The 25,159-nt window shown below is 41.1% G+C and overlaps 1 protein-coding gene across 1 annotated transcript in view; it reads right to left on the reverse strand.

Moving 5' to 3' along the window:
* LOC129133642 (5'-AMP-activated protein kinase catalytic subunit alpha-1-like) overlaps positions 1-25,159 on the reverse strand; it is a 65,533-nt gene that overhangs the window by 33,596 nt on the left and 6,778 nt on the right. The window contains exon 2 of the mRNA XM_054653271.2: positions 4,414-4,555. Coding sequence (XP_054509246.1) covers positions 4,414-4,555 — 142 coding nt within the window. The remainder of the gene's footprint in view (positions 1-4,413; positions 4,556-25,159) is intronic.

Consider the following 25,159-nt stretch of genomic DNA (forward strand, 5'->3'; position numbering starts at 1 on the left):
GATCCCAGAGGCAGAGAAACGAGCACGCAGACAGAAGAAGAAACTCAAGTTGTGAACAACGACTCAGAAGAGGGACAAAAAGAATAAAAACTTTGGGGGGTTTTTCCTTTGTGGCTTTGAGTGGAAGCATGACAATGATTTTTCATAAGGGTGAAGTCATGAGCTTCATGATGCTCATGCTTTCATCTGTTGCTTTAAGCAATGGAGCAAATCTACCCATCAGTCAACCAAAACAAAATGTTTGGGAAACGTTAGCCCAGGCAGCAAATTTAGAAAGTATCTGCCTGACATTCGAAACCAGGGAAACCATTCACAGCATGCATGGTTGGGTTGCCAGTGGACAAATGGCCAATTCCAGGGCATTCTCCAATGGAGATTTCGCAGGTCATCAAAGATCCTGTGAATGAATGGTGTGCTTGGACACATCTTTTACCTGTGGCTTCTACTGAACCGCAGGAATTGGAAATTTTCGGGTCCACAACAATGGAACTATGCATGAAATTCGAAATTTCGAATGTGTCAAGGACAAACAACAGCATTGATGTCACACCAAATCACGAATATTATAGAAACGCATCAGCTTGGTGCAATCACACCGTGACGACAGCCAAAGGATCAATCCAGGTCCCAGTGCAATTGCCACGTGGGTTGTTTTTAATTTGTGAGGACAGAATTTGGCACGGCATTCCTGCAAATGCCAAGGGAGGTCCATGCAGCATTGGGAGGATTTCAATGTTATCACCAGATTTGAAAGTATTGAGAGAGCAAAAACATAAAGAGAAAAGGTCCTTGCAACATTTCAGTGCAGACTGTGATGATGAAGTGTACACCTGGGACAAGGCAAGGAGAATTGCGGCAGCAATTTTCTCACCTCAGACAGCGTCGGGGGTGGCCTTGACTCAACTGGACCACATGGGTTGTTGGTTGAGCAAGCATGCTCAATCAGTCTCTCTCACTTTGAGTGATATGTTAAAAGACATAAGTAGTGTGAGAGAGGCAACTCTTCAAAATAGGGCAGCAATCGATTATATATTGCTTGCTCATGGACATGGATGTGAAGAGTTTGAGGGAATGTGCTGCATGAATCTCTCGGATCATTCGAGATCAATTCATGAAAGTATTCAAAATATAAAAGACAGTATAAAGAAACTAGGCGAAATCACTGGGTCATGGATTGATGATGTGGCGGGATTTTTTGATCTTTCTCCCTTATGGAGAGGGTTTTTAAAAATGGGATTTTATATTTTAATAATACTCTTAGTCCTCATGCTCATGGTCCCATGCATCTTTTTATGTGTGAGACGTGTCATGAGTCAAGTTGCCAAAGAAGTCTTCTTGGTGCAAACAGAAGGGGGAGATGTGGGAACTCAGCACATCGTTCCCGATGTCCAGAGATGCCAGGAGAACCCTTGGGGGTCTCGGAAATCCTGGAATGTTGCCAGGAGTGTTTGGTAGCTTGATTTTGATCCATCCACAGAAGTGACAAGAGTTTGAGGACATGAGAATCACTTTAGAGTGAAGGGTGCAAAAGGGACACATTTAGAGGGTGAAATATAAACCTCAAGGTTTTTGGTACAGGGGGGTTATGGAGACAAGATGGAGGGATCAGGGCGTGTCTCGTCCTTCTTCTTTCTTCTTCTTGTCCTCCATCTCCTGTGGTGATGTTGGCACTTGGGGATTGGTTTATGGTGAAGGTGCACTTGCTAACATGGGTGAAAAGTATTGGGAAACAAAGGTAAATATTATGTACGTAGATTTTAGTATAAAAAGATATGACCGCCCCATGGGTGGTCAGAGTGCCTGTGGCTGCCTTGCAGATCAGACCTCTGTTGGGCAGACAGAAAATTTTGTAGATAAGAAACAATAAACAATCTGAAGACCGAAAAGCTGAAGAGTCCAGACTCATCCTTTGAAACACGTGCCACCCAAGAACCACCCTGTCGTGAACGGCGGGAGAAATGCGACACACAATATGCGTGAATAGCAAATCCCGAAGTTTATTGAAAGCTCACCCATATTTATATTGGTGTTAATGAAGCTTATACATATTGCAAAAGCTGAGCTCATTATTGGTTAAAGCACACTTAGATCAACCACACCTACTTCTATCTTCTAACAATTATTTTGCTTCTATGTTTACATTCCTCTAACTTCTCTACCTAAGATAACTACATTTTCTGGCAAGCGATTTTCTCCCCCGTCTTCCCGTTTCAGGGAAGGTCACTGTGACCTTTGTCAGTGATTGGACACTGGTTGCTCAGTTCCCAGCTTGTTTCCCCTATCCTTATCCATTGGTATCACATCGAAATGTCCTTTCTCAGCTAACCAATTATCCAAGAAGCTCTCTACACCACCCTACCTGTGTCGGGGCAGTGACAGACAGCCGGACCCGACAGTTACATACCTATAAGTAAGGTTATCAAACCACACAGCATAGATGACCAGAATGCACAAAGAGGCAATTTACATAGGAAAACAAGATGCATTCTATTGCTAGAGGTCAAAAACCACAACAGGAGATGCTCCAAAGGTTTTTATTTAAAGCATGGTATAAAAAGAAAATCGTTGTGAGGCAGCTTTGCAACTGCATATATTGATAAAGCATTGTATGAAAAATTTTAATAAAGCATGCTGTTCCAAATTAGACATTGTCTAATTTGTAATATTCAGCTGAAATAATCTCATTACCTTTATGCCAAGTATCTTGAGCTGCTACCTAGTGTTGCAGATAGGTAAAACCTTTAAAAATGAAGGCCTTATAAAATCATGGATCACTCCTGTTACTTTGGCTAAGTAGAAAAGGACTATGGGAGTGACTCAGCTGAATTAGAGGTAGAAAAACAAGTTATATAACCATTGTGTGTTCACATTGTGGTGTATGGTGGTTGGTTGGATTATGTTTGTTGTATTTTAAAAGTATGTAACTGAGAAAAGCTCATCTGCTTAAAAAGGCCTAGTTTGTGCAGTAAAGGAGCTCTCTTTTGCACCTGCCTGGGGAGTGTGCGTCGCTCTGCTTCGTAAAAACCTAGCAGTTCCCTAATACAGCTAATAGCACAAGCATCATGATCCAAAGTCACCAGCAAGTCTATCTACACAACATTATCAATTATAGCTCAAATGCTATTTGCATTCAGGCTAATAACCCTTCTGTTTTGAAAATGCAAGATGACCAACTGAAAAGCTTGGGACCCATCAATTTTTCCATCATCTCCTTTGTCTTGACCTTTCTCTCAGCATGCAGAAGAGAAAATTCTCCCCATAATTCCCCAAGAAAGAAATTGAAACCTGAAACTTGTTAAGATGACTTAGAAGTTTGGCAGCACCAGAAGTACACATTCTTGTTCCAGCCCAAATATCTCAATTGGCACACTTACACTTCCTATTTTGTTTTAGCTAAAGTTATATACTTTGGACTCATTAATGAATTCTACCTGGCAGCACTAGCAGCTCTGCAGCCAAACTTATCAGCTCAATAGTCTTCTGAAAACTGACCCACTGAAGAAGTCAGTGTGATCTGACACAATCAAATTTAGCTCCAGTATAAGTGCTGTTGCCAAATGAGTGTATAGGGATGGCATATATCAGTGAAAGCATGATCAAAAAAAAAGACTGCCAATAAAGAAAACCTTAACTCCAACACCACAATTAACAGTGAAAGTCACCCATATTCTAAATTTGCCCTGCTAGATGTACAGGTTGACTTTATAGGAAAAGTACAAAAGTCAATAGTATTTATAATTTATTTCCTCAGACCAGATACAAGGTGTCTACTCTGGGACATAACTGCATTCTGAACTCTGTTGATGAGCTACTGATCAAACAAATGTAAACAGGCACACTGTAAATATCGCATTTATTTAGTTAAGCAGTAACAGCTAGATTGAAGAGCTCTGAAATATGAGATCACATTTAACAGACTGCACATATTTCAGGAAAATCTTGTAGAGCACCATATACACAGGAAAAAACAGGGCACTGACCAACACAACCCTAAAAAATATTTTGAGTAAAGAAAACACAACAAATTTACTATCGAAGTACCCTTTACAATCTTGTACTGAACTCAGTTTCCAAGCAGAAACAAAGCTCAAACATTACCAGAAAAAAGAAAACAGAAGCAGCAGCTAAAACAACTGAGATGGATGTTACTGTAAGCATCCATCATGCCACTACCTTCTCTATACCTGCCCAAAGAATTTCGAAGTAAAGAACTAATGGAAGCCCTCTGCCCTGCAGAATAATCAGTTTTGTGAAAATGCATTACAGAGTACACCAAAAATGGTTACATAGTTGAAAACTGGTTACTTTCCTTAAAGTATACCACTAATAGTATTGCCCTTTGAACATGTTTCAGACTAGTGAGAGCAAGGGACTACTGTTTAAATAGATATGATTATAGCAAGCAAAACTTACAGTTTAATTATATGAGGATGTCGGAAGAGTTTGAGGTTCTGGATCTCCCTGCGGATTTTTCCTACAACATCAAGGCTGCGAATCTTCTGTCGATTTAGGATCTTCACTGCGACTTTATGCCCAGTTAATTCATGTTTACCAACTGCAAGAAACAAGGCCAAGAAATATCACAATTAAGATATAAGCATTCCACATTAGCCCCATTATCCTTGAGGAGGCTGAAAACCAGATGGCACATTGTTTCTTCTGCCCTACTCCAATTTCTCCCAGAATTCTATCATTAGAAGATGAACTGGATATGTAGGAACAAACCTTAAACCTAATGCTCAGAAGTCTTGCAGCATGACTGTGTTTTTGCACTATGGTAAACAAAGCATTTTGTATCCCAAAACACTGCCATCCTTTCTAATTAAGGAGACCATTTTCTTTCCCTGTACAAGTAACTTCAAGCTTTTGGCTCACTTGGCAACCTGCTCAGACACACTCTTCTACTTTATCTGCAAGGATACTCTTACTAAGGACATCACCACTATCCTTTCCTCAAGAAGCCCATTTCAGCAATTACTCTGAATTACTGCTAAAAGTATCTAGTTGGTTTACTTAATAATTACTTATCTGTCTTTGGAGCAGTCTAACCCTAAATAAGCTCCACATTCTGTGCAGCAATCACCAGGGCTTTATTATATAAAATAAGTGACAAAAGTTATATGAAATGCACAAAATAAAATCCAATAGTAACTGTGAGAAGCAATGCAAACATGCAACTTCTTACACTCCTCAGTTTCTTTCCTACTTCTGAGAGAGTTTCATTTTTCTTTCAACAGGGGAACTTGAAAATGTAAAACATTTCCTAGACAGGTAATCCTCTTAAATTCCTTAATTTTGCAGGTGCTATTGAAAGTAGGTATAATAGAGTTGCTAAGAATATTTTTCTTAAACTCAACATTGTATTACAGATAAACCACAAAAGGTATCTCTTCCACTAGAAGGCTTCACTATCTGCATTAATTTCTGCATGCAGTGATATAACACTAATACTATAATAACTACATCACTTTCATCCACCACCCTGAATCCTACCATCTGAAGACAAGCCAGATTCCAGACACACACCTACATGGTTCATCCTTGTCCACTTGAATGGACATTAGTAACAGACCTGTGCTGAACTCAAAATTAATTACAAAGATTACAAAAATAATCTTCACTTTGCTACATAATGTAATAGCAAATACAAGTTTTTCCACGTGCATTTAATCAAGACAAAAATATTTGCATTTTTTCTACTGTAAGGCAGCTTTGCAGCTTTATTATTGTGTGTATGCTATCACATTAGAACTAAACTGTTAATCCCCCGGGCAGAGCATCTCACAGTGGGATGATGTAATTTTATCAGTCATGCAGTGAGACTCAGTGGCTCATTAACAGAAGATATCTCCCCAGGGAGGATTAGTTGTGGAAGGGATAAAGAAAACTGCCCACCTGGTTTTAAGAGTGGGCCAATTAACAGAGGATAACTGTCCCACCTCTAACAGATGGCAATAGAACACTCATCCCCCACCACATCTTGCCTTTGAAAGCCAAGACATTATCCACCCCTTATTCTATTACCATGTGCATCATGCCCAAATCAATAAACTCTACACAATGTAACCTTACACACAGTTCTCACTTAAGATTAGGTTTCCCTGTGGTACACAACGGCTTTCTCCATCTTTCTGCATTATCCACCAAGTGTAACCAGGTCCTTGAGCAAAACGGATGGGTTTGCCTTTGCCTGAGGTGGGACTAATTCAAACAGTCTTTTCTAAAATACCTTTCAGATGTACCACAGAGACTTCATCTCCATCCACTGTGTGCAAGGGCTCAGACTGGGCAGGACCAGCTCGATTGATGGACCCTCGGGTGTTGACCATTCAGGTGGCTTTTGCTAAGTTCATTTCCCAATTTATGAAGATTCCCCTGCCAAGTGCCTTCAGGGTAGTCTTAAGTAGTCCATTTCACTGTTTAACTTTCCTGGCAGCTGGTGCATGATAAGGGATATGATATATCCATTCAATACCATGTTCTCTGGCACAGGTGTTTATAAGGCCATTCTTGAAATGGGTCCCGTTGACCAACTCGATTCTCTTAGGGGTGTTATATCTCCACAGGACTTGGTTTTCCAGGCCCAAGATGGTGTTCTGGGCAGTGGCATGAGGCACAGGGTAGGTCTCCAACCATCCTGTGGTGGCTTCCACCAGAGTCAGCACATAGCGCTTCCCTTGGCAGGTTTGGGGAAGGGTGATGTAGTCAATCTGCCAGGCTTCCGCATACTTATATTCCGACCATCGCCCACCATACCATAGGGGCTTCACCCACTTGGCTTGCTTGATCACAGCACATGTCTCACAGTCATGGATGACCTGAGAAATACTGTCCATGGTTAGATCTACCCCTTGGTCTCATGCCCACTTATAGGTAGCATCTCTGCCCTGATAACCTGCGGCATAATGGGCCCATTGAGCTAGGAACAACTCCCCCTTACGTTGCCAATCTAAATCTATCTTTGACACCTCTATCTTTGCAGCCTGGTCTACCTGCTTATTGTTTTGGTGCTCCTCATTTGCCTAGCTCAGTGACATGAAGATTCACATAACAGACTTTCACAGATAGCTTTCTACCTGAGTGGCAATGTCTTTGCACTCATCAGCAGCCCAAATTGGTTTTCCTCTATGCTGCCAGTTGGCCTTTTTCCATCTTTCCAGCCAGCCCCACAGAGCATTGGCTACCATCCATGAATCAGTATAAAGGTAGAGCTTTGGCCACTTCTCTCTTTCAGCAATGTCCGGGGCCAGCTGAACAGCCTTGAGTTCAGCAAGTTGACTCAATCCACCTTCTCCTTCAGTAGCTTGTGCAGCCTGTTGTGTGGGGCTTCATATGGCTGCTTTTCACTTTCTTTTCATACCTATGATGAGATGTGACAGGAACTGTCAGTGAAAAGAGTGTATTGTGTTTCTTCTGCTGGTAGTTGGTTGTACAGTGGAGCTTTTTCAGCCCGTCTTACTTGTTCCTGCTCCTCTTCATCAGTGAGACCAAAGTTTTCACCTTCCGGCCAGTTTGTAATTATTTCCTCCAAAATCCCAGGGCAATTCAGGTTTCCAATATGGGCACACTGTGTGATGAGGGCAATTCATTTACTCCATGTGGCATCAGTGGAGTGGTGGGTAGAGGGAACAACCACCCCAGCACCGGTAGTTGGGGTGCCAGGAGTTGTGCTTCCGTGCCAGTCACCTCGGAGGCAGCTTGAACTCCTTCATAGGCGGCCAAGATTTCCTTCTCTGTGGCAGTGTCATTGGCTTTGGATGTTCTGTAACTTCGGCTCCAGAATCCCAGTGGTCGGTCTCGAGTCTCCCCAGGCACCTTCTGACATAGGCTCCAGGACAAGCCACTGTTTCCACCTGCAGAGTAAAGCACATTCCTCACCTCTGGTCCCGGCCTGACTGGGCCAAGGGCTATGGCATGAGTGATCTCCTGCTTGATCTGGGCAAAGGCTTGCTGCTGTTAAGGGCCCCAGTGGAAATCGTTCTTCTTGCAGGGAACCAAGTAGAGAGGGCTCAGGATCTGGCTGTACTCAGGAATGTGCAAACTCCAAAAACTTATGTCACCTAGGAAAGCTTGTGTTTCCTTCTTGCTGGTCAGTAGAGATATTGCAGTGATCTTATTGATGACCTCAGTGGGAATCTCATGCCATCCGTCTTGCCACTTTACGCCCAGGAACTGGATCTCTCGGGCAGGTCCCTTGACTTTACTCTTCTTCACAGCAAAGCTGGCTTCCAGCAGAATCTGGATGATTCTCTCTCCTTTTTCAAATACTTCCATTGCCATGTTCCTGTAATGTCCTGAGTTAACTGTATGATGCTTTTATCCCCAGTCGTCTGTTCTGTTTATGCTGAATAATAAGTTTTGCACCTTTAAGACTTGTTCCAGAGAATGAAGAGGGGACAGAAGAAACGCGCAGTTTGTTTTCAGACACTGCACTCACTCCTCCACATTCCTGCTCCTGGACTGTTGTTGTCTGCGGATGGACAAACAGCAGGACAAAGCTCTCCTTTGTTGTAGATAGTTTTAGCTAGCTGAGGGAAAGAAGTTCCCGAGACTGTAGTTTGGTTTTTTCCCTTTTCTTTAGACCTGTTTAAACCTGCTCTAGACTGAACACCCAGAAGAGCACCGGCAGCTCACACCTGTGGCCCACTGGGCTGGGCCTGGGCCGCGACATTTCCAGCGCCGGAGGGACTGATAAGAGACTGAGTGAGCCAAGCTGCAACCCAGGGAAGGGACTTTTCTGAGTTTGTCATCTTTTTTGGAGCAGCAAGAGGTTTTATTGTTTAATATTGTTCAATATTGTTTAGGTTTTATTGTTTAATAAACAGTTTTTTCCACATTTCTCCAAGGAGGTATTTTTTCCCAAACTGGTTGGGGGAGGGGCCAATTGAATCTGCTTTTCTAGAGGAACCCCTTTGGGGGTTCTCTCCCAAATTTGCCCTGACAAATACATCTAGTGGCATTTAATGTAGAAGCCTTCATGTAGTTCTAGTCTCTAGGCTTTTTTGAGGTTTAATACCTTTCTAGTCACTAAGATTATTGTCTCTAACACGTAACTTTTACAGTAGAGGGGCACGGATTAAAACAGTTATTGTGCTGGGCTTGGTGATAATGATTTACAGAGCGTTTACAAAGATACTGAAGTATGCTTATCGCACACTGCTAAATACTGTAAAGCAGCAGAGGAAAAGGGGCAGGGAGATAAATCAGCAGCTACCCCAGTCACTCAGGCTGCAGCCAACACCCTAGCTACTCAAGTTGTAGCTAAACCAGACAGTAACCCTAAGCCACTGGCATTCCCTACAAGAAAGAAGCACACAAGCAAAACCAATCAGCCAGTGACCAACAATGATGATCCAAATTACTGATACAAAAGCCAGAGTTAAAGCAATTAACATAAGATCAAAAGCCACTATTGAGTCCTATTCCCTGAAAGACCTTTGTAGCCTAAAAAAGGATTGCACTCAAAGACCTGATGAATCTATAATTAGTTAGTCCGTATTTAAGATGCTGCAGGCAAAGCTACAATTTTAAACAGTAATGAGACAAAGCATTTAGGATCCCTGTCACAGAATCCCATCATTGACCAAAGAATGATAAGGAGGGCTAACCCTCACAGCCTCTGGGCATGGGTCCTGGAAAGTGTAGCACAAAGATATCTGTGTGCAGACGATCTCTATATGCAACAAGCTCAGTAGAAGACCATAGAACAAAGAATTCAATGCTTGAAAGAAATAGCAGTAGCAGAAAATGTCTTCTCAGATGACATAAACCCTGTAAATCCAGACTTAGTACCATGTACATCTGTGATGTAGCAGAAACTTGTATGACTTAGGCCACAAGAATACGCTTCTACTTTAGCAATAATGAAGCAAGATAACAGTAAAGAAACTGTGCTTGATATGGCAAAAACCCTCCGAGCATATGCAGATACTATACATAGCCCAACACATGCCAAAATCACAACAGTAGAAACACGTCTGCAGAAATTAGAAGATCAGATAAAAGAAAATCACAAGAAACTCAGAGAAGAGATTAAAGAGAACTTTCTCCAAATCTCAGCAGTACAGTTCAGAAGCTCTAGTATCCAATGCAGAAGTTCCCCAGATAGAGAGAAAAAGTACACCCCACAAGCTGAGCTGTAGTTCTTCCTACATGATTGCAGAGAAAACATAAAGCGATAGGATGAAAAATCTTCTCTTACTCTAGCACAACAGGAGCGTGAATTGAAAGAAAGGAAAACTCAGAGAAGTTCCACCAAAAAAGAAACAACTCCAGTAGCCCATAACCAAACAACCATATAAAATGATGACAACGATATTTTTGATCCCCTTAAAAAAACCTCCAAAACGTATACCCAAAGAAAGAAAGATAACCAGGCTTAGAGGGGCCCTGCCTCTAACTAAATAAAGACTAGGGAAACCTGTGGTTTTTAGACTGTGTAGATTCATTAGCCTAACACATCTAAACCACAAAAATACAAAGCTTTAGTCAGCACTAGAGCGCAGTACACATTAATCCCATCAAGACATGTAAGGGCAAAATCTGTTTCTATTACTAGTGTAACAGGAAGATCACAAAATTTTCCTTTAGTAGAAACTGAAGCGAGCCTGACTAGAAATAAGTAGAAGAAACACGCTATTGTGACTAGCCCAGAAGCCCCATACATTTTAGGCATAGATTTCCTCCAAAGTATTTCAAAGACCCAAAGAAACTCAAATAAGCATTTAAAATAGCAACTGTAGTAACAAAAGGCATCCAACAATTGAACACCTTACCTAGACTACCAGAAAACCCATCTGCAGTAAGACTCCTAAAAGTAGAAGAATGAGTGCTAATTGCCACCTCAACAATGCACCGCCAACAATACTGAACAAATCAAAATACTGTGATCCCCATCCACAAAATGATCCATGAGCTAAAGAACCAAAGAGTAGTAAGCAGAACCCACTCACCCTTCAACAGCCCCATTTAGCCTGTACATAAATCTGAAAAAAAAATTAACTGAAAAAAAATTAACTGAAGTAACTCCACTGCTAAGCCCTGCTGTGCCAAACATGCTAAAACTCCAGTATAAGTTAAAGTCCAAAGCAGCAAAGTAGTATACCACTATCGATATTACCAATGCATTTTTCTCCATTCCTCTAGTAGCAAAATACAAACCTCAGTTTACCTTCACCTAAAGAAGAATGCAGTACACCAAAAACCGACTATCCCAAAAGTAGAAACACAACCCCACCATCTGCCATAGACTAATTCAAACTGCACTAAAAAAGAGTGAGACTCCAAAACATCTACAATATATTGATGACATCATTGTGTAGGAAAATGTAGCTTTGACTCTAAAATTTTAGTGGTTGGTTTTGAGTCTTACTAGGCACTTTTTGCTAAAGGCTTTAGGACAAACTATGGCTCCCGGCTGCAGAGTAGAGCACATTTTTTACATTTGGTTTTGTCTTGACTGGGCTAAGGGTTACTGTGTGAGTGATTTCTTGCTTGATCCAGGCAAAGGCTTGCTTCTGTTAAGGGCCCCAGTGGAAATCGTTCTTCTCGCGGGTAACCAAGTAGAGAGGGCTTACAATCTGTCTGTACTCAGGAATGTGCATTCTCTAAAAACTTATGGCACTTAGGAAAGCTTGTGTTTCTTTCTTGTTGGGTGGTGGAGACGTGATCTTGTTGATGATATCAGTGGGAATCTGACGCTGTCTATCTTGCTACTTTCAGAAACTGGATCTCTTGAGTAGGTCTCTTGATTTTGCTCTACTTGATGGCAAAGCCAGCTTTTAGGAGAATTTGGATGATTTTCTCTCTTTTCTCAAACACTTCTGTTGCTGTCTTCCCACACACAATGATGTCATTAATATATTGCAGATGTTCTGGAGCCTCACTCTTTTATAGCGCACTCTGGATTAATCTATGGTAGATGGCGGGGCTGTGTTTCCACCCCTGGGGAAGTCAGTTTTAAGTGTACTGCATGCTTTTTTAGGTGAAGGTAAACTGAGGCCTGCATTCTGTTGCTAGAGGAATGGAGAAAAATGCATTGGTAATATCGATAGTGGTATACCACTTTGTTGCTTTGGACTTCAGCTCGTACTGGAGTTCTAGCACGTCTGGCACAGCAGCGCTCAGCGGTGGTCACTTCATTTAATGCACAGTAGTCTACAGTCAATCTCCATTCTCCTTTAGATTTACACACAGGCCAAATGAGGCTGTTGAAGGGTGAGTGGGTCTTGCTGACTACCTCTTGGTTCTTTAGCTTATGGATTATTTTGTGGATGGGGATTACGGTATCTCGATTCATTCGGTATTGTCGGCGGTGCACTGTCGAGGTGGCAATCGGTACTTGTTGCTCTTCTACTTTCAGGAGTCTTACTGTAGATGGGTGTGGTATTCACATGCCCTCTGAACAGAGAGAAGCTGTGAGAGAAGCAGAGAAAAGAGTGATCAAAACAATTCTTATCTCATTTGCTACTCCTGTGTTTGTGCCCATGTGGAATGTGTTCTGGAGATTGTTTACCCAAGGTGATTGCTTGATTGGATTCTGGTGATGGTTGTTTGGATTCATTGACCAATTGGATCCACATGTGTGTCGGGGCGCTCGGGCAGAGAGTCATGGGTTTGCTAGTTAGTTAGTTAGTAGTAAGTATGATATAGTATAGTATAGTATTTCTCTTTAATATAGTTGTAATGTAATATAGTATAGTTTTAATAAAGCATTCCGAAGCCTTGGAGACAGATGCCAATCATTCCCGTGATGGGGGTGCCCAGCAATTACTATAGATGGGTTTTCTGATAGTCTAGGTAAGGTGTTCAATTGCTTGACACCATCTGTCTTTACAGCAGCTATTTTAAATGCCCATTTGAGTCCTTTTGGGACTTTGAAATACTTACTTTGGAGGAAGTCTATGCTTAAAATGTATGGGGTTTCTGGGCCAGACACAATAGTGTGTTTCTTCTACTCATTTCTAGTCAGGTTCACTTCAGTTTCTACTAAAGTAAAATTCTGTGATCCCCTTGTCATATCACTAATAGAAACAGATTTTGCCCTCACATCTCTTGATGGAAATAATGTGCGCTGCGCACTAGTGTTGACTAAAGCTTTATATTGTTGTGGTTCATATGTGCCAGGCTAATGAATCTACACAGTTCAAAAAACACGTTTTTTTCTAGCTTCTACCTGGCCAGAGGCAGGGCCCCTCTAAGCCTGGTTATCCTTCTTTCCTTGGACATATGTCTTGGAGGTTCCCTTAAGGGGATCGAAAATATCGTCATCATCATTATATATGGCAGTTTGGTTATGGCCACTGGAGCTGCTTCTCTTTTGGTAGAATTTTCTTTCTGAGTTTTGCTTTCTTTCAATTCACACACCTGTTGTGCTACAGCAGCAGTAGATTTTCTATTCTATTTCCTCATGTTTTTTCTGCAAACATGTAGGAAGAACTACAGCTCAGTTCGTGGGGTGTACCTTCTCTGCCCATCTGGGGAACTTCTGTGTTGGATACCAGAACCTCTGGTCTGTACTGCCGAGATTTGGAGAAAGTCTTCTTTAATCTCTTCCCAGAGTTTTTTGTGATTCTCTTCTATCTTCTAATTTCTGCAGAAGTGTTTCCACCGCTGTGATTCTGGCATGTGTTGGGCCATGTACAGCATCTGCATATGCTCGGAGCTTTTTCGCTATATTAAGCACAGTCTCTTCACTGTCATCTTGCTTCATTTTTGCTAAAGCAGAAGCATATTCTTGTGGCCTAAGTCATATAAGTTTTCACCACATTACGGATGTACATGGTAATAAGTCTGGATTTACAGTGTTTATGTCATTTGAGAAGACAATATCTGCCACTGCTATTTCCTTTAAGCATTGAATTCTTTGTTCTATGGTCTTCTACTGAGCTTGTTGCATATAGAGATCGTCTGCACACAGATATCTTTGTGTTACACTTCCCAGGACCCGTGCCCAGAGGCTGTGAGGTTTGGCGTCCTTCATCATTCTTTGGTCAATGATGGGATTATGTGACAGGGATCTCAAATTCTTTGCTTCACTACTGTTTAAAATTATAACTTTGCCTGCAGCATCTTAAAGACAGACTAACTAACTAACTAATTATAGATTCATCGGGTTTTTGAGTGTAAGCATTTTTAGGCTATGAAGGTCTTTCAGAGAATAAGACTTAATAGTGGCTTTTGATCTTGTGTCAGTTGCTCTAATTTTGGCTTTTGTATCAGTAATTGGTGTTGAGGGTCCTTCCCCCGGATCATCATCATCGGTTAGTGGCCAATTGGTTTTGCTTGTGTGCTTCTTTCCTGCAGCAACTGCCAGTGGCTTAGGCTCACTGTCTGGTTTAGCTACAACCTGAGTAGCTGGGGTGTTGGCTGCAGACTGAGTGACTGGGGTAGCTGTTGATTTATCTCCCTGTCCCCCTGCTTCTCTCTGCTGCCCTACAGTATTTAACAGAGTGCGATAAGCATAGGCCAGGGCCCAGCTTATTGTAATGAGCTTTTTCTCTTTAGAGTCATCATGGCACTTCTCTTTTAGGTATTTCCCCACTTCATTTGAGCTCTGAATTTGTTCACATGGAGAATCCTAGGCACAGGGTCAGAAAATTCTTTCAGAGCTTGGCTCATATCTTCTTATTCTCTACACCACTCAGGATTTCCCATGCCTGGGTCTACTTCTGGGTCAGGGGTCTCATCAGCTCCTCTGGACATCTCAGCCCTCATTCTAGAGAAGTTGTAGACCATATAAAGGAAGTTTACCAGATTAAATACTACAAAGATGGTCTCTTTAACATTCAGGGGAAACTGAACATTTTCAAAAAGTGACATAGCAGATTCAAAGGAGAAGAAGGAAAGGAAAGGCTGGAAAGCCTCATTCCCTGCTCTTTCTCTGACAAACCGGTTGCAATTAGTAATAAATCCCCAGACATACTACCGGAACTGGGACACAGGGTAGGACAAAGAAACCATAAACCATACATATCATAAACAGACTTCAGTATCTTTGTAAACGCCCTATAAATCATTATCAATAAGCCCAGCACAATAACTGTTTTAATCCGTGCCCCTCTACTGTAAAAACTACATATTAGGGACAATAATCTTAGTGACTAGAAAGGTATTAAAACCTCAAAAAAGCTTAGAGACTAGAACTACCTGAAGGCTTCTACCTACCCCAAGAGACATTATGAATTCAGGCAACATGGCAACTGCCTGCTTTAACCCACTACAGAGCAAGCATAACCAACATGCAATCAATAAAGGTTTTTTCCACTTTCTTGGGCCATGCGTTGGGAGCCACTAGATGTATTTTTCTTTGGGAGAGAACCCCCAAAGGGGTTCCTCTAGAAAAGCAGATTCAATTGGCCCCTCCCCCAACCAGTTTGGGAAAAAATACCTCCTTGGAGAAATGTGGAAAAAACTGTTTATTAAACAATAAAACCTAAACAATATTGAACAATATTAAACAATAAAACCTCTTGCTGCTCCAAAAAAGATGACAAACTCAGAAAAGTCCCTTCCCTGGGTTGCAGCTTGGCTCACTCAGTCTCTTATCAGTCCCTCCGGCGCTGGAAATGTCGCGGCCCAGGCCCAGCCCAGTGGGCCACAGGTGTGAGCTGCCGGTGCTCTTCTGGGTGTTCAGTCTAGAGCAGGTTTAAACAGGTCTAAAGAAAAGGGAAAAAACCAAACTACAGTCTCGGGAACTTCTTTCCCTCAGCTAGCTAAAACTATCTACAACAAAGGAGAGCTTTGTCCTGCTGTTTGTCCATCCGCAGACAACAACAGTCCAGGAGCAGGAATGTGGAGGAGTGAGTGCAGTGTCTGAAAACAAACTGCGCGTTTCTTCTGTCCCCTCTTCATTCTCTGGAACAAGTCTTAAAGGTGCAAAACTTATTATTCAGCATAAACAGAACAGACGACTGGGGATAAAAGCATCATATAGTCAACCCAGGACAGCATGAAAAGATGGTCCTGAGATTATTAGATTAACTAGCAACACATCTGACATAGACTTGGAAAGACTGCTAAAAACAGTTGACCAGTGGTTATCAAAGGGGTTTTTTTCAGCTTAGATGTAAACAACTTTTCCTAGTAGGGACGCAGATGCTATGCAGTAGGCTCAAAGCCTTGTAGAAATAAAATAGAAATTAAACTTTCCCGCGATGCCATTCACTACAGGTGAAAGAATTGCATTGTTTTAAGCTGTTCCTGTTGTGTTGTTTGTGAGAATTGTTGAAATATTGAGGTATGCAAATTGAAAACATTGTTTTGCAAATGAGTTAAACTAGATTCAGGTTGTATTCTTAAAATAAGCTGGTGGGGTTTTTTACAGTTAACCTAATGGATTTCTCATGTACCTAGTATAAACAGTAAAAATCCTGTTGTATTTAATGTGTTAGTTGTCTTTTAACATGATAGCTTTTTTTCAGTGTAGATGTTTCTATTTTATGTTCTTTGCACAATCTCTTTCAACTATTGGCATGTTTTGAAAAAATTACTGATGTTTCAAGTGTTACCATGTTTCATTTCAAATTTGCCTTCTTTTAGTTTAAATTTTTCATCTCAGAAGCAGCATTAGATATGGGGCGTCTCTTTGTATGATTGAAAAAAGTGGAAAAGTGGGTGAAGAACATAGATTATCCTCTCTAGAAATTGAAAGTGATGTCATGGACAGTGTTCTGCATAATAGCAGAACCAAATTCTACCTGGAAGTTGCTTGTTAACTTCTGGAATGCTATAGAAAATAGGGATATATTTGACTCTAAGAATATCTAGGAAAGCAGTGGAAGAACATCTTGATACTAAAGCCTGTTGACTCCTGTTTTTTTTCAAGGCTGGCTTATAAAGTGACACCACCACCCCCAGCCACTGGGAAGCAGTGTGTGAGCCAGCACAGACAGGATACAGGAACAATCACAAAATCACAGCTCAAATGCAGGGAGTATATTTATTTTCATTACCTCACCAACTGGGAGATACCCAAAGCAGCACCTGGGCAGAGGCACACAAGCAGGGGCAAGGGCACCACAGAGGAGGTCCAGGCTGGAGGATCAATGAACCTGTTATTTTCACCTGTTTATCAAGTGTAGTGTACCACTGTGCTTTGGTCTTTTGCCACAGCAGGGCAGGAATCTCAAGCATGTTTGCAAGGGTGCCTCTGAATCTATCACAGGCCTATTTTATCTAAACACAGATGTTCTACTTGTCAAACACACAAGGCTAAACAATTATTAACGTGACATATGTATTTTTCTACTCTCCAGATGCAGGTCATTCAAGCATGTTTGCAATCCTCATCTCCAATCTTCTGTTATTTTCCCACATTCCACTCTCTCAGTCAAGGGACCATTTCCAATGGGGCTGGCAAAGTTGGAGATGTCCATTTGGGCTTGCGGGGTGTAGGCCAGGGTAATTTACAGAGGCACATAATAAACACATATAGAAAAAGGAATAAACATATTCCTACCATCGTAGAATCATAGAATGGCCTAGGTTGGAATGGACATTAAAGATCATCTAGTTCCACCCCCCTTGCTGTGAACAGAGAGACCTTTCACTAGACCAGGTTGCTCCAAGCACCATCCAACTTGGCTTTGAACACTTCCAGGGATGGGGCATCCACAGCTTTGCTGGGCACCCCATACCAGTGTCTCACCAGCCTCACAGTAAAGATTTTTTTTCCTAATATCCTAATACTTCCTAATCTAAACCTACTCTCTTAGTTTGAAGCCATTCCCCCTTGTCCTGTCACTACATGCCATGGTAAAATGTCTCTGTCTTTCTTGCAGGTTCCCTTCAGGTAGTAGAAGGCTGCAATTAGGTCACCCAGAAGCCTTCTCTTTACCAGGCTGAACAATCCCAATTCTCTCAGCCTTTCCTCATAGAAGAGGTGTTCCATCCATCTAATCATCTTGGTGGCCTCCTCTGGATTTGCTCCAAGAGGTCCATGTCCTTCCTGTGCTGGGGACCCCAGAGCTGGATGCAGCTCTGCAGGTGGGATCTCACCAGAGCAGAGGGGCAGAATTCCCTCCCCTGACTTACTGCCCCTGCTGCTTTGGATGCAGCCCAGGACATGATTGGCTTTCTTGGTTTGCAAGTGTACACCTTGCACTTGGTCTTATTAAACCTCATGAAGTTCCCATGGGCCACTTCTCAAGCTTGTCCAGGTCTCTCTGGATGGCTCCATCCTTCAGGTATGTCACCTGCACCACTCAGCTTGGTGTCATCTGAATATTTGCTGAGGGTGCACTTGATCCCTTTGTCTATGTCATTGATGAAGATATTAAATAACACTGGTTCCAATATGGACCCCTGAGGGATACCACTTGTCACTGATGTCCATCGAGATTCTGAGCCATTGACCGCTACCCTCTGGATGTGACCATCCAACCACTTTCTTATCCATATAGCAGTCCATTCATCGAATCCATCTCTCTCCAATTTAGAGAGAAGGATGTTGTTGGGGACCATGTCAAAGGCTTTACAGAAGTCCAGATAAATGATATCTGCAATCTTTCCCTTGTCCACTGGTGTAGTCATGCCATCAGAGAAGGCCACTAGGTTGGTCACAATAATGCTTTGAATCAGGTGTCCCACTCATCCTGCCAGGGAATTAAACCACTCAGCTAGTCAGGCACCACCAGTAGATTCTTTCATTTGATGCATTACGTCCTGGAGACATTGAATGTTGTCCCCTATGCTGGCTGATTCATCAATTACATTGAAGTGACATATGCCTTCAAAATTGGAGCAGTGTTTATGGTGTCGAAGAAGATGGTCCACAACCAACTGATTTTGTAATGTTCCTTGGCATACAGCTGTTACCTACCCAGAAAGAATAACAATGAAGAACATGGATATCAAAAGCATTTGCATAGTATAATTCTGTAATATAGCTACTGGGATTGGCATGCCAATGGAACATTTTCAAGAGATCTGCTATTGTATTCGTGGGGTGCCCCAATGAAGGAAGGAATGATGAATCTGACTTCATGTTCTCAGAAGGCTAATTTATTATTTTATGATACTATATTATATTAAAGAATAATATACTATACTATACTAAAGAATACAGAAAGGATACTTACAGAAAGGTAAAAAGATAATAAAGAAAACTCGTGACTCTTTCCAGAGTCCCAACACAGCTTGGCACTGATTGGCCAATAAGTCAAAATAATTCACACCAGAAACCAATGAAACAATCACCTGTGGATAAACAGTCTCCAAACACATTCCACATAAGCAAAACACAGGAGAAGCAAATGAGATAATTATTGTTTTCCTTTTTCTCTGAGGCTTCTCAGCTTCCCAGGAGAAAAATCTTGGGCAAAGGGATTTTTCCAGAGAATGTGAATGTGACCATCTGCAGCTGTTAATCCTCCCTCAATACAAAAGGCAGACAAGTTAGTTACAGTAGAGGCCAACCAAATCCAAGTATTTACATGTTAATCTCATGGAAATATATCCAGGACATGTGCTTATAGTACAAGACTGCAAAGCATGATGAGCCAACCTGTGATAAGGGAGTAAAATAGGAATGTAAATTCCTTCTAGTAATACATATGCCATTACTCCAGCTCCTTCAGTTACTATTGCTCTGAGTTTGATAACCTGATATGGGGTAATTGCCCACATGTATTGAAGAGCTTCAATTTGATGTTGGGTTTGTGACACCAATAACACCGCTCAAATACTGTCTCCTCTAAATAAGGTACTGTTATTCATCAAAGATACCCAAAATACAAGAACTTGAGAATCTGATATCAACAGAGGATGTAAAATAAGAGAAGTTGGGGTACAGAACCATATGGCATTCTGAGGGGGTTATTCTATGAATCTTCATGTCTAGGCTAATAGGTTGCAGTTCCACCATGCAATCTACTGGTGTAAACAATTTCCTTTGCCTTCTAGGTAATAATTTGGGAGAGATACCATCTGGAAGAAATTCAGTCCTTGCCATGTTTGTATGATCATTGGATGTTTGATTATGAATACTCCAGCTGTTTAACAAGAAAGCCTGCTTTATTAAGATGTGAACACCACTGTTGTAAAATTTTAGTACTGGTTAGCTTTTTAAAATTATTTCCTCAATATTCCATTTGTTCTTTCAGTCAATCTTTGCATTTGGTGAGAAGGTCCATAATGAAGAACAAGTTGTTCTAATGCTTTAATTCTGTTATGTTGATTAGCATATTTAGTCGGTTTAGCAAAAAAATTGTCCCGATGCTGTATCCACAGCAGAGAATACATATCACCACCTTCTTGACAAGGACAGGGGGCCAATGTAATTGACCTGCCATGTATTCAAGGCCCACCGACCCTATTTTATCTTTGCCCATGGCCTATATAATGTCCTTAAATATAGCTGAGTACAAACAGTATAATTACATACACATGGCTATAAATGCATAATGGCAATGGAACAGAAAGCATTAGCAAGATCTATTACCACCTTCCAGGGTTGTAAATTTTTTCTTTTTTTTTTTCCTTCTTTTTTTTTTTTTCTATGAGGGTAACCATGTCTGGCAGTGTAACTGCAAGGGGGCATGACTTTATTCAATTCTCTATAATCTACAATCATTCTCCAAGTGCCATTTGTTTTTTTAACAGGCTGACAAATAGGATTGTTAAAAGCAGTCATGGTTTCCTTAACAATTCCCACTTGTTGAAGTGCCTGAATGGTTGGAGTAATTTTCTCTTTTCCCCAGGAATATATTGTTTTGCAGTTACAACCTTGTCAGGCACAGGCAGCACAACAGGATCCCACTTTGCCAATTCACCCAAGACTCATAAATTCCAGTTGCGAAGTCCTGAAGCAGAACCAACTGTTTAAAGTTTCAACTGTTTTTCCTGCCAACATATCAATACCCACAATAGATTTTTTTTTAAATGGGGCAGTTAACACAGTTGTGGTAAATCGAGTGGCTTTTCCTATTAAGGTAACCTTAGCTCAGAGGGCTGGGGTTAAATTCCCCTAAATCCACAGGTCTGTGATGTGGCTTCTTTATTAGTGATATCATTATGTAATACAGTAACCTCAGCTACAGTATTCACCAGAGCTAACACATGTAAAATCTCCCCAGACCATCACTTTATAGTTAAAGGAGCATAGGGACATTGGTTACCCTCACACTAAGAGACTACAGTGGTAGCAATTTTGGGGGACCTGCCAAACCTTAATTTCTGACATTTGGGCATTTTCCAGGTAGTGCTTTGCCTTGAGATGGCAGTTGGGAGTGGGGCTAGAGTGGTTGACTTTTTTGCATAGGTGCTAACTTTTGCTGTTGGTGGAACATTTCTGATGTCATAATCTCATTTATTTCTCAGCTTAGTGGGGATACCTTTTTACAGACAGGTTTCTCTTACTTTAAGACAGGTTTGTTGCTTTCTATGCAAATTAGTTCTCACATGCAGTCTTTCTGAAAATGGGTCGGAGGTTTTAGGGGTCTTGGGTGATCTTGGTCCCCCCCTACAGTCCATGCCCACTACTCAGCCTCATTTCTGTGCTTGTGATGTGCTGTGTTGTGCTTATCTCCAGGAGCTACAAGAATGTTTGTCCCAGAGAAGTGCTGTCCTACTTCTGCATGGCCCCTTCTCCAGCCACATCCTGTTCTTTCCCACAGATTACCAACAATCCTTGGTTGGCTCCACTGCTATCTGTCTATTGGTGCTTGAGACATACATATTAGCCCCTTATCTTCTGGGATTCTACACCCTGTCTGGATTGCATGCTGTACTCACTGCACAAGACAACTGTTATCAGAATTCTCCCAGGCACAGCAGAGTAAGGTGATGAGTAGCACAGCACTACAGCAGCAATTAAAGCAAAAAGTGGTCACTAACAAGCACTAGATTCTAAGAGGCAAGTGAACCCCACGGCAAGCACAGGAGCCTGCCCATTTATACACTGAACTGCAATAACAGCCACAAATTCGATCTAGCACATCCCCAACAAACCTGTTATCTGTAACCCCTCATGGCCTATATTGGATGTCAAAAAAGGACTGTTGTGGTGGAGCTACTGTTATAATTTTAACATGTTCTTGAATGTCACTCCTGTTAATATTTCATCAAATAAAATTAACTTGAAGGGCTAATAATCTGCCTTATTGACACACTTTCTTTAAAAAAACCCCCAAACTTGCCAGTTTTATTATTGCTCTATTTCCATAATACCCCTCAGTGTACCTTATTTGGTTTAAGTTGGGTTTTCTTTTAGGCTGCTTTGTAGTTACTGATCATGTGAAGAGTACACACATACATGTATGAACGTCACTTTTTAAGAGTAGAGGTGATAGTAAAAGATTTTAAAATCATAGAAAATTTGGGGAGCTAGAAAGAAAGTTAGGCTTAGTAGGCCCTGGGAAAATGTTAAAGGTAGGCCCTGGGAAATGTTAGGCCTTGTATTTGCTAGATCATGTGAAACTGCACCTGTGTAGTCAGTATATGATAAATTATATAATTGTTAGATGTGATTAGATATAATTATTGTTTAAAGAATAATGAAAAACTATTTTTGCGGTTTGAGGGGGATCATGAGAAATCCATGCTTGGATGCAATCAATGTATACAATAGAACAATGTAAGTTTAATAATTAATATGTAAGTTATATAATGATAGAATATAAAACATGTACGGCTCGAACCCATGTCGGGTCAGATTTGGGTCTGTGAACCCCTGACACCCAGAGCTCTTTAATAAAAGCACCTGCATATAATCATTCCGTGATTACGTGTTCCTGAATGCTAACAGAGGGAGAAATCACTTTGTGGTAAAATGCAGCATCGTTCTGCATACTGACTTGCCTGCCATAAGTGGTCTGGGAATTTATTTAGGACCTGAAAGCAAGTGTTAGTGTTCATGGACTAATGCTCTGTTTCCGTAAAAAAAATGTGTCATCTTGTCCCTAAATAATGTGCTATGTTGTTTTCTTCTTGCTCTAGCTGTACTTCGTAAAAAGGGCATATTTTATCTGTGATGCACTAGTTTTCTTCTTGAGCACGCATTCATTTAATACTATATCTGTGATTGTTTTCTGGTAATCTTTAGCATCTTCCCTTTCTGGTGACTGATATGGATTGATATGGTTTCATCAATTGACAATAAAAGGATAAACTAACAATTATTTATTTTTTTTTTAGGATTTTTCTTGAGAGCTCATGTAATGTAGCATATGGCTTCTTGAAAGTGGGTCTTTAGTTTTAACAGTGGTGTCAGCCCCAAAAGATGAGTGGGAAAACCAGTGCTTAATAATTCTTAAAGGGCTCCTGCTGTCAAGATAGCTGTTAGTTGAATTCACTCTGCTATTTACCCTTTTACCCTCCCACATAACTGGGAAAACATCACATCAGTACCAGTTTAGCTTTTCATCTGGCTGTGCTAGCCTGAGTCGAATAGTGACAGGCTTAGCTCATTTGACTGTCCCTCAGATGGGCAGTCATGGAGAAGAAAGCTGTTTCTAGCCAATATCCAGTCAAAGCTAAAACACCACAGAGCTAAAAAGCTGTGGCGTAAAAGAGTACTGGACCAAAATCAGTTATGTGTTAAAAAACCTGATGATTTCTGCTGCAGGAAAATGTCCAAATTTTTTAATAGTTAGACTTTCAGTGATTTGTACTGAGAAAATAAGGGTAGAAAATTACTTTTGTAAATATTCAGAATTTGTTCGAGGATGTAGGTTCAAACCCCTGGTCTGTATTGCCTGCAAAACTGATGTAAATTGGTCTTCCTGATTAAGGCAGTGATAAGAGATCTGAGAATGGACAATGAAGATCAGTTTGCTATCTAATGTTGCTGTGCAGCAATATGCCTTTGCACAGCATCACAGCATTAACTCTTTTTTTTTTTGTAAATATTAATGAAAACATTTAGCTCCTATTTCTAATTACTACCTTCCTCTAAGCCTTGGGTTGGCCATTTGGCATATGATGGAAATGCCTCATTAAACACAACATATGCTTGTTCAGCTTTTTTTCTACAGCCTTCATGACTAGTACCTGCATTTCATAAGAATGTCATATTTACTCTGAATGTCCTCGTGATCTGTTTTTTTTTCCAGTTGAAAGCTAGGTGAACTACGTTTAGACACTGTTGCTCTGCATTTGAACAGTTCAAACGAGTCATTGCTGCTTTAAGACTGTCTTAGAAATGTTCATGTTATGCATAGCCATGGTGAAGCATGAAGGCAATTGGCATTATCAAAGAATAACGAAATAGAAGGAAATGTTATATCTGTAAAGGGAGCTTTTTGCAGTGATTCTTTTGAAGGACTGATAGCTCATTGAGGTTTAGGGTGACTAATATAAATATATTTTGATTGCTTCTTATTTGTGAGGCTTAGGTGATTTCTGTCAAGAGGTAATACAAAGTAGCTTTCATAAATATAACACTGGCTTCTTTTCTACATGATATTATCTGAGGTCTTGCTTTCAGTTGTCTTTATGCGAAATTCAAAAGTAGTCACCAGTCTGTTACCAGTTAGTGTCTGCTGTTTTGCTGATACCAGATATTTTGAACCGCTTCATCTCTCTTAGGTTGCAAATGCAAGATGTGGTGGGGGCTGTGTATTCTATTTACCATCTGTTAGAGGTGGGACAGTTATCTTCTGTTAATTGGGCTACCTGTTAAAACCAGGTGGGACAGTTTTCTTTATCTCTTCCACAACCAATCCTCCCTCTGGGGAGATATCTTCTGTTAATGGGCCATTGAGTCTCACTGCATGACTGATAAAATTACATCATCCCATTGTGAGATGCTCTGCCCAGGGGGAGGAGCCAAGCACTCCTACCTGGATATAATCTGAGATTTGGAACACCAGACACAGCCTTTTCCCATCGGATTCCCAGAAGAGCAGCTTTCTTTTCCACTGGATTCCCAGAGGAAGACCAGGCCCATCTACTCCACCACTAGACCTTCAGAGGAAAACTACACCCTTCTACAGGATCACTGCAGCCACCACTTATTCAGACTGCCACCAACACCCTGACCAACAGGGTGTCAGTTCATATTTTGACTCTGTCAGTGTTGTTTTGTATTACTGCATTTTTATTTTTCCTAATAAATAACTGTTATTCCAATTCCCATATCTTTGCCTGAGAGCTCCTTAATTTCAAAATTATAATAATTCAGAGGGAGGGGGTTTAGCATTTTCCATTTCAAGAGAGGCTC

The sequence above is a fragment of the Agelaius phoeniceus genome, chromosome W, assembly GCF_051311805.1.
Source record: "Agelaius phoeniceus isolate bAgePho1 chromosome W, bAgePho1.hap1, whole genome shotgun sequence".
Lineage (NCBI taxonomy): Eukaryota > Metazoa > Chordata > Aves > Passeriformes > Icteridae > Agelaius > Agelaius phoeniceus.